This window comes from Orycteropus afer, unplaced genomic scaffold, assembly GCF_000298275.1.
Source record: "Orycteropus afer afer isolate SDZICR_OR568_19922 unplaced genomic scaffold, OryAfe1.0 scaffold00191, whole genome shotgun sequence".
In the NCBI taxonomy this organism is placed as follows: domain Eukaryota; kingdom Metazoa; phylum Chordata; class Mammalia; order Tubulidentata; family Orycteropodidae; genus Orycteropus; species Orycteropus afer.
In genome coordinates this window covers 716,578-729,803 of record NW_006921778.1, presented here as the reverse complement: position 1 = coordinate 729,803, position 13,226 = coordinate 716,578, and the positions used below count along the sequence as shown (strand labels likewise).

Below are 13,226 nucleotides of genomic sequence, written 5' to 3'. Positions count from 1 at the left end.
TGATACCACCTCGGAAACCCAAGGAAGGGTTGCTATGAGTCAGATCTGACTCGATGGCATATAGCAACAACAACAACAATTAGTAATGGATGTTTGAATGTGTTTCTTATCAGTTTGAGTCATGCCACGTCAGCAAATGGAGGTTTCAGAAGCTTTACTTTATCCATATCGTTAAGGTCGGTTCTACTCCAATGAGGCAGCTCTTTCCAGTCATATTTTGAATGGCTTCTGATTTGAGGGGCTCATCATCTGTCACTGTATTGGACATTGTTTCAAGGCTATTCATAAACTTGTCCAGTAATGTATCAGACAGTGTTTCCCTCCTATTCATAAGGTTTTCCCTGGCCAGTTCTTTGAGAAGTGGATGGCCTCTTCCTTTTTCTGAGTCTGTCTCAGTCTGGAAGCTCTGCTGAAACCTGCCCACCATGGACAACCCTGCTGGCATTTGAAACACAGCCTCTGGCCTTACAGCAACATGCAAGCCACCACAGTATGCCAAACTGACAGACAAGTCCGTCTCCCTTAGTTGTTTCAAACTTCTCTGCCCGCTTCCTGGCCTTCCCCCTACCAGCTTTCAGCTCTGGCTTCCCGCTTCCTGCCTTGGGTGGGGGCTCCCCTTCCCCTTACCTGGATGCAGGTGTCAGCCCTGGCTTCCCGCTTCCTGCCTGAGTCGGGGTTCTCCCTCCAGGTACCTGGATCTGGCCATTAGTCCTGGCTTTCTGCTTTCTACCTTGGGTAGAAGCTCCCTGCCCCCTTCCCTGGTTTCAGCTGTCAGCCCTGGCTTCCTGCTTCCAGCCTTGGGATCATATGGATTACATAATATGCATTACATCTCCACATAGAGAAAGCAAAAATTTTCACAACTGAACCAATAAGCAACATTATGATAAATGGACAAAATATTGAAGTTGTTTAAACTTTCATTTTACTTGAATCCACAGTCAACACCCATGGAAGCAGTAGTCAAGAAACTAAATGACACACTGCATCTCTGCTACAAAAGACCTCTTTAAAGTGTTAAAAGCAAAGATGTTACTTTGAGGACTGTGGTACACCTGACCCAGCCATGGTATTTTCAATAGCCTCATGAGCTTGTGAAAGCTGGGCAATGAATAAGGAAGACCAAAGAATTGGGGCCTTTGAATTATGGTGTTGGTGAAGAATACTGAATATGCTGTGGAGTGTGAGATCGAACAAATCTGTCTTGGAAGAAGTACAGCTAGACTACTCCTAGAAGTGAACATGGCAAGACTTCATCTCACGTACTTTGGACATATTATCAGGAGGGACCAATCTCTGGAGAAGGACATAAAGCTTGTTAAAGTAGATGACCAGAGAAAAAGATAATGATTCTCAATGAGATGGATTGACATAGTGACTGCCACAGTGCAGTCAAACATAGTGACAGTTGTGGAGATGGCGTATGACCAGGCAGTGTTTCATTCTATTGTACATAGGGTCTCTATGAGTTGGAAACTACTCTGTGGTACCTAACGACAACTGTACTAAGTAATTATAACATACTGAATTGCTTCAGTTGAATAGAATCTTAATTGTTTTTCTCATGGAGGGATTTTGTCGGAAGTAAACTTTTACCAGGGTTTTCATATTACGTATCTTGAAAAATAATAGCCTGAAATGATGGAGGGAACAAAGGCAAAACAAAACAAGAAGAAAAAGACATCTTAAACTTTAAAACTTCTCAGTTAAACATGTAAGCACTAATTACTAGTTACTGATGGAAACTAACTTTTTAAATTTTTGATTTTTCATTGCTTACATTTTATTATTTGGAGATTGAGGCATTATGTAGATTTAGGAAGATTGTTTAAGGATTCTGAATTTCCTTTTCTTTTTTTAATTACTTAGGTGAATTTAAACAGTTTAATAACTATCTTTCCTTCTCCCACATGCCAACTGATAGTCTGTATTCCATCCTGTTTATGCTAAGGCACATCAATAACAGATTTCCTTGGATTATCTGAAGGATATTATAATGCTGTTATCATGTACTTATGTGAAGGGGCAAGTAACAGGTTAAGTCTCCTGATACTCATTTGTTCCTTAAAATTTTTTTTCTCAATTAAAATGATTTAAATAATTCAGAAATCTAATAGTTTTCTTTTTCTTTGTTTTTTTTTAGTTGATTATAGGCACAGTGAAACCAGTGCGACAGCTCTGATGGTTGCTGCAGGACGAGGCTGCACAAGTCAAGTAGAGCAGTTAATTAGTATGGGAGCCAATGCTCATAGCAAAGCATCAAATGGCTGGTAATTTCTTTTAAAATGCATCCATTATTTTAATCTATTTGTGTAGCTACCTATATCTTTTTAAAATTTCTTATGCTTACTTTTATAATAAAAGCTATTGTGCCATAATTACTCATACACTTCTATTTAAATGGCTGAATGAATAATTTTGAGTGCCTAGTTTTACAATTTTAAGAATATTATTTCTGTTTATTAATTTGTATCTTTGAATTTTGGTAGGATGGCTTTAGATTGGGCTAAGCACTTTGGGCAAACTGAAATTGTGGATCTTCTAGAATCTTACAGGTAAAACTTTATACTGTGGGTTTTATGTCTTTTTAGAAAAGCCATGTGAATCATAGAATGTGAAAAATATAGGCTATTTATATGTCATCTAGAGATTTATTTATTTTTGTAATTGTGAGTAATTTTTCTGTGGGTTTTATTTTGTAGGCTGTTGATAACATCTAGCATGATAACGTAATTATTTTATACTTTAATTTGAAAAATCAGAGGAAATTTCCAGTTTAATGATAAATAGGACACATTTATTTATTTCTGCACTTTCCTAAAATCTCACTAAAATGACAATAAAAAAAAATGTGTAATCTGACAAAGTCAAATAGAATAAAAGAGGACACATAGCTTCTGGAAGATGTCAGTGAATTTTTGGACAATAAATAGCTAATGCATTTGTGGTAATTGACATAACAGAGCTAAGAAACTGAAACTTTAGTACGTACAGAGGGGAATGCCAATGACAGATTCATTGTAGCTTTGAAACTCCTGAGAGGATCATGTGAAGGAAGCAATGAAAGGACTGAAAAAATAGAATGGGTTCAAATTTTCTATGAGGAACAGTTAGAACACCAGATTCTCTTCTCCCTTCCTAGCTCATGTTATCTCTGGCCCACCTTGGCAGGAAGTGGAAGATTTAGTTAAAAAAACAAAAAAGTCATTGAGGCTTTGAATTTAGGGTTATTAAAAAACTGAACCATAGAGTCTTTAGATTTGGGATTAATAGACACAATGGAAGAGTAGGTGTGAGGTATCAAACAAAAAAAGAAGTTTTAAATGTATCTGCTGACTGAAAGTTGAGATACTATCTGCTGCCTTTGCTTATTGTCTCTTGTCATTTTTTTCTATTTGGAACTTATATTTCTTGGCAGAAAATTTGAGAATTCTTTCCTGGAAAAATACACCAAGCCTGGAGAAAAGATTTAGAAATATAGAACATTTGGTATTCCTTCAGTAAAAAGATTATCTTTTAAACTAGATAAAAATGTCATCTGTTCCCCTGAAGTTTGTTTGTGCTTTACTCTTTATGAGGGAGTCCCGGGGTTGTTCAAAGGTTTTAGTACTCAACTGCTAGCTGAAAGGTTGGTCGGTTCAAGGTTGGTGGTTGAAATCTACCCAGAAGTGTCTTGGAAGACAGGCCTGGTGATCTGCTTCTGACAGGTTACAGCCCTGGAATACAGTTTTACTTTAGCACACGTGGGGTTACTGTGCGTCAATTAACTTAATGGCAACTAACAGCAACTTCTTAAGAACAAATGGCTAAGGACTGATCATGAATCAGTTAAGGGAGAGAAGCACTAGTAAATCAAACAAACAAAACAAAACAAAGCAAGAACAACAACAAAAACCCAAACTGAGATGGCACTAAGAAGCTGTGATCAGAAAAAACTTCAAAAATAAAACTGTAATAAAAAATTTTGCATTCATGAAACAAAAAAAACATGCTGTAAAAAAATAACAGAATATAATTTTTTGCTCAAATATCTCATGAGGCCTACTCAGATTTACCCAGTTTATTATTGTAATCTACCTCTGTATGCTGTTGATCCTCTTTTTCTACTTTTTTTTTCTCCATAGACCCTACTATCCTTTGATTCACTCTATAATTTACTTACTGTATTGATTTTTCTATCTCTTCTCTTAGCTAGACTTTAGTAATCTGCTTGTCTCTGTTCAAGAACAGTGCTTGTACATAGTAGATATTCAGTGAATATTTGTTGAATGAATGAGTGAACAAGAAAGGGCTCTTGGAAATTAAAAATATAGTAGTAGAAATTAAAAAACAAACCAACTAGGAGGCTTCTAAGACAAAATTGAGAAAACCTCTCCAGGAGTAGGAAAAAAGATATGAGATGGAAAACCATAGAAAAAAGAAAAATTTACTTTCTATGTACTCTTTGTCAGGAAGCTATTAGAGAACATGCTTCACCGAATAGGTAAAACAGTAGATCCAACAAACAATAAGTGAAATGAATGCCCAGGATGCTGTTCAAGCCATATGTTAGGATGACAGCTGTCTAACAGGTCTAGTCCCCATAGGAGCAGAAGATGAAGGGCTCAAAGAGGGAATTCTGTGAGGGGGGGAAAAATAGAATACCTAGCATTTTTTGACTGTATTAAAAAGGCTTATGAATCTGAATGATTAGTGATCAGTACACATAAAATTAAGCAAATAAAAATTACTCCAGGAAAAGCAGAAAGTTCTAGAAGAAAAGCAGCATAATCATAATTCACTATTTGACTCAGTGGTGAATAATGAATAATGTTTACATAATCATGGTAAAGGAAAGGTTGAATAAAAACTTAATACATTATAGAGATTGGTGTGAGTAGAAATTGTGTGGAGGTGGACCTCATTTTTCATTAATTGGAAGTTTACAGATAATGACTAAATTGTTAAACCAAAAAAGTGTACCTAATAACACTTTCCAAAAAGCCAGAATAGCAGAAGTTATTGAAATAAATGTCTTGTGTCTTCATCCCATATGTTAAAACACACACACACACACACACACACGCTGCTGCCATCACACTGATGGCAGTAGTGTGTGTATTTACATGTGGGATGAAGAAGCAAGACATTTATTTTAATGATTTCTGTTATTCTGTCTTTTGGAAAATGTTATTGTTATTAATAAGTGCCATGAGTGAGCTCTGACTCATAGTGACCCTGTGTACAACAGAATGAAATACTACCCAGTCCTACATCATCCTCACAATCCTTGCTATGCTGGAGCCTATCATTGCAGCCACTGTGTCAGTCCATCTTGTTGAGGGTCTTCCTCTTCGTCACTGAGCCACTATTTTACCAAGCATCATGTCCTTCTCCAGTGAATGGTCCCTTCTGACAGCATGACCAAAGTAGGTGAGACAAAGTCTGGCTATTCTCGCTTCCAAGGAGCATTCCAGCTGCACTTCTTCCATGACAGATTTTTTTCGTTCTTCTGGCAGTCCGTGGTATTTTCAGTATTCTTCACCAACACCACAATTCAAAGGCATCATGTCTTCTTTGGTCTTCCTTATTCTTTGTCCAGCTTTCACATATATGTGAGGTGATAGAAAATACCATGGCTTGGGTTGTTGTTGTTGTTGTTTGCCATCGAGTCAGCCCCGACTCATAGTGACCCCTCCTTGGGTTTCTGAGGCAGTATCACTACGGAAGTAGGAATGCCCAACCTTCCTTCCAAGGAGTGGCTGTGGGTTTGAACCGCCAGCCTTCAAGCAGTCAAGTCACTATGCTACCAGAGCTCCTTGGCTTGGGTTAGGCACACCTTAATGACATCTTTGTTTTTAACACTTTATAGAAATCTTTTGTGACAGATTTTCCTAGAGTTATATGACATCTGATTTTCTGACTGCTGCTTCCATGAGCGTTGACTGTGGATCCAAGTAAAATGACATCCCTGACAACTTCAATCTTTTCTCCATTTATCGTGATGCTGTTTACATTGGTCCACTTGTGAGGATTTTCGTTTTGTTTATGTTGAAGCGTAATCCATTCTGAAGACTGGAGTCTTTAATCTTCATGAATAAATACTTCAAGTCATCAAGATTCAACTTGACCTTGCATATGAGCAATTGATGATATTTTCTGTAGTCAGCTCCTGACCTTGTTTGACTAATGATCTTGAGCTTCTCTTTTGCCTCTCCATAGATACAGTCAATCTCATTTCTGTGTATTCCATGTGGTGAGTTCCATGTGTATAGATGCCATTTATGTTTTGAAAAAAAGGTATTGGCAATGAGTAAGTTGTTGGTCATGCAAAATTCTTTCAGCAAGCAAGGTTGTGTCATCTGCATATTGCACTTTGTTAATGAGTCTTCCTCCAATCCTGATGCAGTGTTCTTCATATAGGCCAACTTCTCGGATTATTGTGCTCTCAGTGTACAAATTGAATAAATATAGTGAAAGTGTACAACCCTGACACACACCCTTCCTGATTTTTCTGTTTGAACAACAGCCTCTTGGTCTATGTACAGATTCCTCATTAACACAATTAGGTATTCTGGAATTCTCATTCTTTGCAATGTTATCCATAATTTGTTATGATCCACATAGTTGAATGCCTTTGCATAGTTAGTAAAACACAGGTAGACATTTTTCTGGTATTCTTTGTTTTCAGCTAAGATCCGTCTGACATTAGCAACGATATCCTTTGTTCTACATCCTCTTCTGAATCTAGCTTGCATTTCTGGAAGTTCCCTGTCAATATATTGCTGTCAGTTTACCGTTTTTGAACTATCTTCGGCAGGATTTTACTTGAGTCTGATATAAATGATATTGTTTGATAATTTCCACATTCTTCTGGATCACCTTTCCTCAGAATGGGCACAAATAACAATTTCTTTTAGTCAGGTTAGCTGTCTTCCAAATTTTTTGGCATAAATGAGTCAGCGCCTCCAGTGCTGCATCGGTTTGTTGAAACTCCTTGTTTTCTTGCTAATTCCTTCAGCGTAACTTGGACTTCTTCCTTCAGTACCAGTTGGTTCTTGATTATATGCTACCACCTAAAATAGTTGGACATCAAGCAATTCTTTTTATTACCAAAAAACCATAGACTCCTTCAGTATTACAATTCGAGGCTCGAATCTTTTCTTCTGTTCTTTCAGCTTGAGAAATGCCAAGCATGTTCTTCCCTTTTGGTTTTCTAATTCCAGATTTTTGCGCATTTTATTATAATCCTTTACTTTGTCACCTTGAGCTGCCCTTTGAAATCTGTTCAGCTCTTTTATTTCAGCATTTTCTTCCATTTGCTTTAGCTATTCTATTTTCAAGAGCAAGTTTCGGAGTCTCTTCTGTCATCCATTTTGGTCTTCTTTTCCTTTCCTGTTTTTTTAATGACTGTTTGCTCATGTATGATGTTCTTGATGTCATCCCCAAACTCACCTGGTTTTGGTCATTGGGGTTTAATGCGTCAGATCTGTTGTTCAGATCATCTCTCAATTCAGGTGGAATATAATCAAGGTCTTAATTTGGCTCTCATGGACTTATTTTAATTTTCTTAAAATTCAGCTTGAACTTGCATATGAGCAATTGATGATCTTTTCAAGGCCAGTCAGCTCCTGGCCTTTGACTAATGATATTGAGCTTCTCTGTTGCCTCTCCACAGATGTAGTTGATCTCATTTCTGTGTATTCCATGTGGTGAGGTCCACATGTATAGCTGCCATTTATGTTTTGAAAAAAGGTATTGGCAATGAATAAGTCATTGGTCATGCAAAATTCTATAACTTGGAAAACAGCATTCCTGATTAGAAGTCATGTTAAGCGGGAGCCTGTAGTAAAGTTTTTTTTTTTTTCTTTAAGTGTGACAATATCCATCAGGTGTTGTTTATAATAATGAACAGCTTATTAAGAAAATATGAATGATAACCAAAAGTTTGTGTTTGTTAACAGTTTTATTGAGATGTAATTCATATAGCATGTAATTCACCCATTTAAGCATACAATTCAGTGGTTTCTAGTATGTTTAATTATTCAGGCATTAAAATTGATTGTGGTAATCAATTTTAAAATATTTCCTTCACCTCAAGCAGCAACCTGTATCCATTAGCAGTCACTTCCTATTTACCCTCAACCTTCTCATCCCTAGGCAGCCACTATTCTACTTTCTGTGTCTATAGATTTGCTTATTCTTGGTTTTTTATTTAAATAGAATCATATGATAAGTCTTCTTTCACTCAGTGTAATGTTTTTATGGTTTATTCATATTGTAACGTGTATAAGTACTTTATTCCTTTTTATGGTACAGTAAAACATAGGAAAGCCAGAACAACTTGTGTAAGGTAAAACCTGTCAGAGAAGGAAAACTCGAATATTTTCCTCTATTAGAAAGTGATAGAAAAGTGGTAAACCTGTACTCTGGGTAACTTACAAGACCTGGAAAAACAAGTCAGTCCAATTGTGTTCTGCCTTTCCCAGGTTTCACTGTATATCCATAGTATGAATATACCACAGGTTGTCCCTTCATTCATCACTTGATGAATATTTGGGTTGTTTCCACTTTTTGGCTATGATGATGATTTTTGGCTAATGATGATATAACTAGGAACATTTTTGTATAAGTTTTGGCATATATGTAAGTTTTAGTTTTGCTTGTATATGTATTTAGAAGTTGAACTGCTTGGGCATATGGTAAATTTTTAACATTTTGAGGAACTGCCATTTTACATCTTCCAGCAGCTATGTATGAGGGTTCTAGTTTCTCCATTCCCTTGTCAATACTTATTACTGTCTGTCTTTTTGATTATAGGTATCCTGGTGAGCGTGAAGGGTGTTATTATAGTTTTGATTTGCATTTTCTTGGTGGCTAACAATGTTAAGCATTTTTTCATGTGCTTATTACCTAGTTGCATATCTTTTGGAGAAATAGCTTCAGATTTCTTTTTAAAGTACTTATTGCTAAATTTTACTTAGAAAAATGTGCTTGAATCCAAAGCATGAATTATATGTTTTATTATTATATATTTATATGCTGTCTACTACTTGTCTGTCATTCTGTCGCACTGTGGTGGCTTGTGTGTTGCTGTGAGGCTGGAGACTATGTGTTATAGCTAGCATATTAAATATCATTTACCCTCCTTATGCTATATTGGAAATTAGAAGGACATAATGAGAATCATTACATTTAAGGGTTACTCTTTTTCATGAAAATTGACTTGATTTTTTTTTTAGTGCTTCATTGGAATTTGGAAATCTAGATGAAAGTTCTCTGGTTCAAACAAATGGAAGTGACCTCAGTACAGAAGACAGAGAGCTCTTGAAAGCTTATCATCATAGCTTTGATGATGAAAAAGTAGACTTGGATTTGATCATGCATCTTCTGTACAATATCTGCCATAGTTGTGATTCTGGTAAATAAGCATTGTCTATAAGAACTGGAAGAAAAGTATATATTTTGATTAAAATTAATGTTTCTTGTATAAAATTATTTATATAGTTCCATTGATAGTAATATTTGAGTAATCTTATAATCTCATAAATATTATTGTTAGTAATAAATGAAAACATACATTATGGTTCCTTATAGTAACGTGATTGTTTCTGATTTCAAGATGAGATTTAAGATTGGAAAATAATTTTCTTCTAAGGTGCAATATTAATTTTCCTACCTGGGTATGATGAAATTGTTGGATTGAGGGATCGCATCCTGTTTGATGACAAGCGGTTTGCTGACAATACACATAGGTAAAAGCTAAAGCTTTATATTTGTTGCTTTAAATAACAGACTGGCATTATAGTATATTTTCTCTTTCAATTTTCAACAGATATCAAGTCTTTATGCTTCATTCAAATATGCAAACATCTGATCAAAAGAAGGTATTAAAAAATCCACCTGCAGGTGTTCGAAAAATAGTAAGCTTCATAAGATTTTTTTTTTTTCCATTTTTATTTGTCATCGGATCTATTTTCATATTAATTGTAAAATAACATCCTTTCCTTTTTCAGATCCTTTCCACCAATATTGCTGAAACCAGCATCACAGTCAATGATGTTGTCTTTGTTATTGATTCTGGTAAGGTGAAAGAGGTATGTTTGAATAAATTGTATTTTTATGTAAATGAAGAAGATTAAATTCTGTTCCAACAAATGCTTTTACAAACAGAATTTACTCTAATAGGAAGACTTTTAGTTCCTTGATAAATTAAACATAATATAGTTGTTGATTTCACTAAAATATTCTACCCTAAAAGATTCAGTATACAGATATCCCTTTTTAAAATTAAGAAATTACATGGCAGTAAGATGTAGCAGTCTGCTTCCGTAAAGGACTACAGCCGGAAAGCCTGTGGGGAGGTTCTACTCTGCCCTATAGGATTGTGATAAGATGGCAATGGATTTAACAAATTACACAAAAAATTTACCTTCTGCTCATTAAATACTAGGAAAGATGTAAAAGGTTTGGCTAGTTATAGTGAAACTTAAATCACATGGTATGGGTATTTGATTATATATTTTCTTCTTACATCTGGATCTGAACTCTATTATTAATTGTTATATCTTCAGTTCCTTACATAAATACTTTTTGATAAAAAGATACATGGTTCAAGTGAACCCCTCTGAAAGAAAGCAAACAAATATAAAGCCCATAGTTGGTTGGCAAACTACAGCCAGAGAGCCAAATCTGGCCCACCACTTGGTTTTGTAAACTTTTATTGGAACCCAGCCACACCCATTTTGTTTTATGTATTAATTAAGGCTGCTTTTCGTACTATGATAGCAGATTTGAGTTGTTACTACACAGACCCCGTGGACCCTAAACACTAAAAATACCTACTTTCTGGCCCTTTACATAAAAAGTTTGTCACCTTTAATATAAACAAAAGGCAGCATTCATTTCTTTTCAAGCATGATGTTGCCCAGCAATTCTCAATGCTCTAAACTTTTGGTAGAGCTTTTCACTGAAAGAATGAAACTGATGGAGGTGGTTAAGTTTTCAAGGGAAGAAATACTACACATGTTTTAGAAAGCAAATTATCTGTTGTAGTGTAGATAAATAATTGTTTTTAATATGAAAAATTAATTGCTTTATAATGTTTTCAATATAATTTTTAGGAATAATTATTTTTAAAAAAACACAAAAAACAAATTCACTGCCATGGAATCAATTCCAAATTATAGTGACTCCTATTGGGTTTCCAAGGCGGTAAATCTTTATGGAAGTAGGTTGCCTCATTTTCCTTCCACAGAGTAGCTGGTGGGTTTGAACTGCCAGCCTTCTAGTTAGCAGTCACATGCCTTAGGCACTACGCCACCAGAGCTCCTGAGAAATAATTATTAGAAAATAAAATTTTATTATAAAATTTAGAAATAGTCATTATAATTGGTTATAGTATAAAGGAGAGGTAAATTTTATTTCTTATAAGAGCACAATAATGACTATTTTAACTAAAAATATAAGTGGTGAGACAGTCAAAATCCAGATTTCATTGCCATAAAATTAACTGAAATGATGAACTAGATTTTGAATAAATACTTTAGAAGTTAATTTATTTAGGTGTTATTTATTTATGTGGTAAACCATGGTTAAACCATGGTGGTAGTGTCAAAAAGTTAATTATTTTATATACAAAATTGACAAATGTAACATTTTATTAAAAACTAAGCAGCATCTTTTCTAAAAGTTTTTATACTTAGGGGAATGCTTTTTTATTGTTGTATGTAATTATTTTATGAAAAGAAAAGTAGATAACCACATGTTTGAAGTATATATTCTAGTTGGGAATGCATTTTTTAAGAATATTTCTCTCTATTATAAACTTTCACTTTAGCTTCTTTGAGGATGTAAGAGAAAGTGGTTTTTCTTTTTTGCTTTTTCCTTTGTAACATTTTAGAAAGACTAATGTTGTTAGTAAGTAGCTCAGTAGGAGATAAAATGAAAAAGGTCTTAAGAATTTTCCACTTTGGGAAAGAATTAGTGTAGTAGTTGTTGTTATTCTTACCCCTCCAGATAGGCTTCCTGAAAAGTATTTCACAAAATATGTTTTCCCTATCAGTCCTATCCCCTAAAATGATATAAATTTAACAGAAACTAAGGACAATAGAGCACATTAGTTCTCTCCACTTTTGGTATGCTGTGAGAGCTGTGTGTCGTTGTCCACCTTTAGCAGAAAGCATCAAATAGCTCAGCAAGGCACAGAATAGATGTTGAATAGCTCCTTAGTTTTCATATTTTTTAATAGAATGGTTGGAACCAGAAAATCTGGAATTTTTTTCTAATCAGTACTCTGTTCTTATTATGTAATTAGTAGAGACTTTGAATGAAACTTGACATGTTAAAATATGTTGATAAAGTTTATTATTTCCTCTGAAATACTTTTTATGTTTTTAACATAAGGATGTTTTAAATTTTTCAGAAGTCTTTTGATGCACTGAATTTTGTTACAATGTTGAAAATGGTGTGGATTTCCAAAGCTAGTGCCATACAACGAAAAGGCAGGTAATATATAATTTAATGGATGCTCATTCAGTTGCCTATAAAATTATAATATTTTCATATGTATTACATATATTCCACCTACTAAAAAAACATTAAAAGGTTCATATTAGTCTTAATTTTACATTGTTGTAAAACAAATAATTTTAATACTGTTCTGCTTACTTATTTCCTCTCTAACAGACATAGACCATAATTGGGATGGCCTTAACAAACAGGAGTTTATTCTCTTAATAGTTTGGAGGCTTTAAATCCAGGTTCAAAGTGTCAGGCTCTAGGGGCTGGGTGAAAGCCCCTTGACCTTGGGCTTCAGAGCTCTGGCTCTTGTTCCTGGCCCACTGAAGCTAGAGGCATCTCTTCACTCAGGCAGCTACTGGCACTGAGGTTAACAAGCCCAAGGTTGACAAATAAAATGACACCGTCCTGATGTTACCAAACCACACATGGCAGGACATTAATTCAAGTTCATTGTAAGTCCCAAGGTTGGCAGAGCATGCCATGGCACATAACAACAACAACAACAACAACATGCAGGGTCCAAGCGTACCATAAGCTAGAGACCATTCCCAAAGCTGTTTCTTATATATGAGAAGCAGACCACATACCCAAAGGCAGCTACCTAGCTGTTCACAGTAGATTCCACCATGGAATTGATCACCCATCTCATCATCGAGAATACTACATCCAGCTGCCCCACCACTCAACCAGGCCTAGTCAAGTTGACACACAGATTTAACCACCAC

General features: G+C 35.2%; 1 protein-coding gene across 1 annotated transcript in view; it reads left to right on the top strand.

Annotated features, from left to right (window-relative positions):
* YTHDC2 (YTH domain containing 2) overlaps positions 1 to 13,226 on the top strand; it is a 160,166-nt gene that overhangs the window by 64,447 nt on the left and 82,493 nt on the right. Inside the window, exons 11-17 of the mRNA XM_007947571.2 lie at positions 2,144 to 2,270; positions 2,490 to 2,555; positions 9,222 to 9,400; positions 9,638 to 9,734; positions 9,815 to 9,902; positions 9,996 to 10,076; positions 12,404 to 12,486. Coding sequence (XP_007945762.1) covers positions 2,144 to 2,270; positions 2,490 to 2,555; positions 9,222 to 9,400; positions 9,638 to 9,734; positions 9,815 to 9,902; positions 9,996 to 10,076; positions 12,404 to 12,486 — 721 coding nt within the window. The remainder of the gene's footprint in view (positions 1 to 2,143; positions 2,271 to 2,489; positions 2,556 to 9,221; positions 9,401 to 9,637; positions 9,735 to 9,814; positions 9,903 to 9,995; positions 10,077 to 12,403; positions 12,487 to 13,226) is intronic.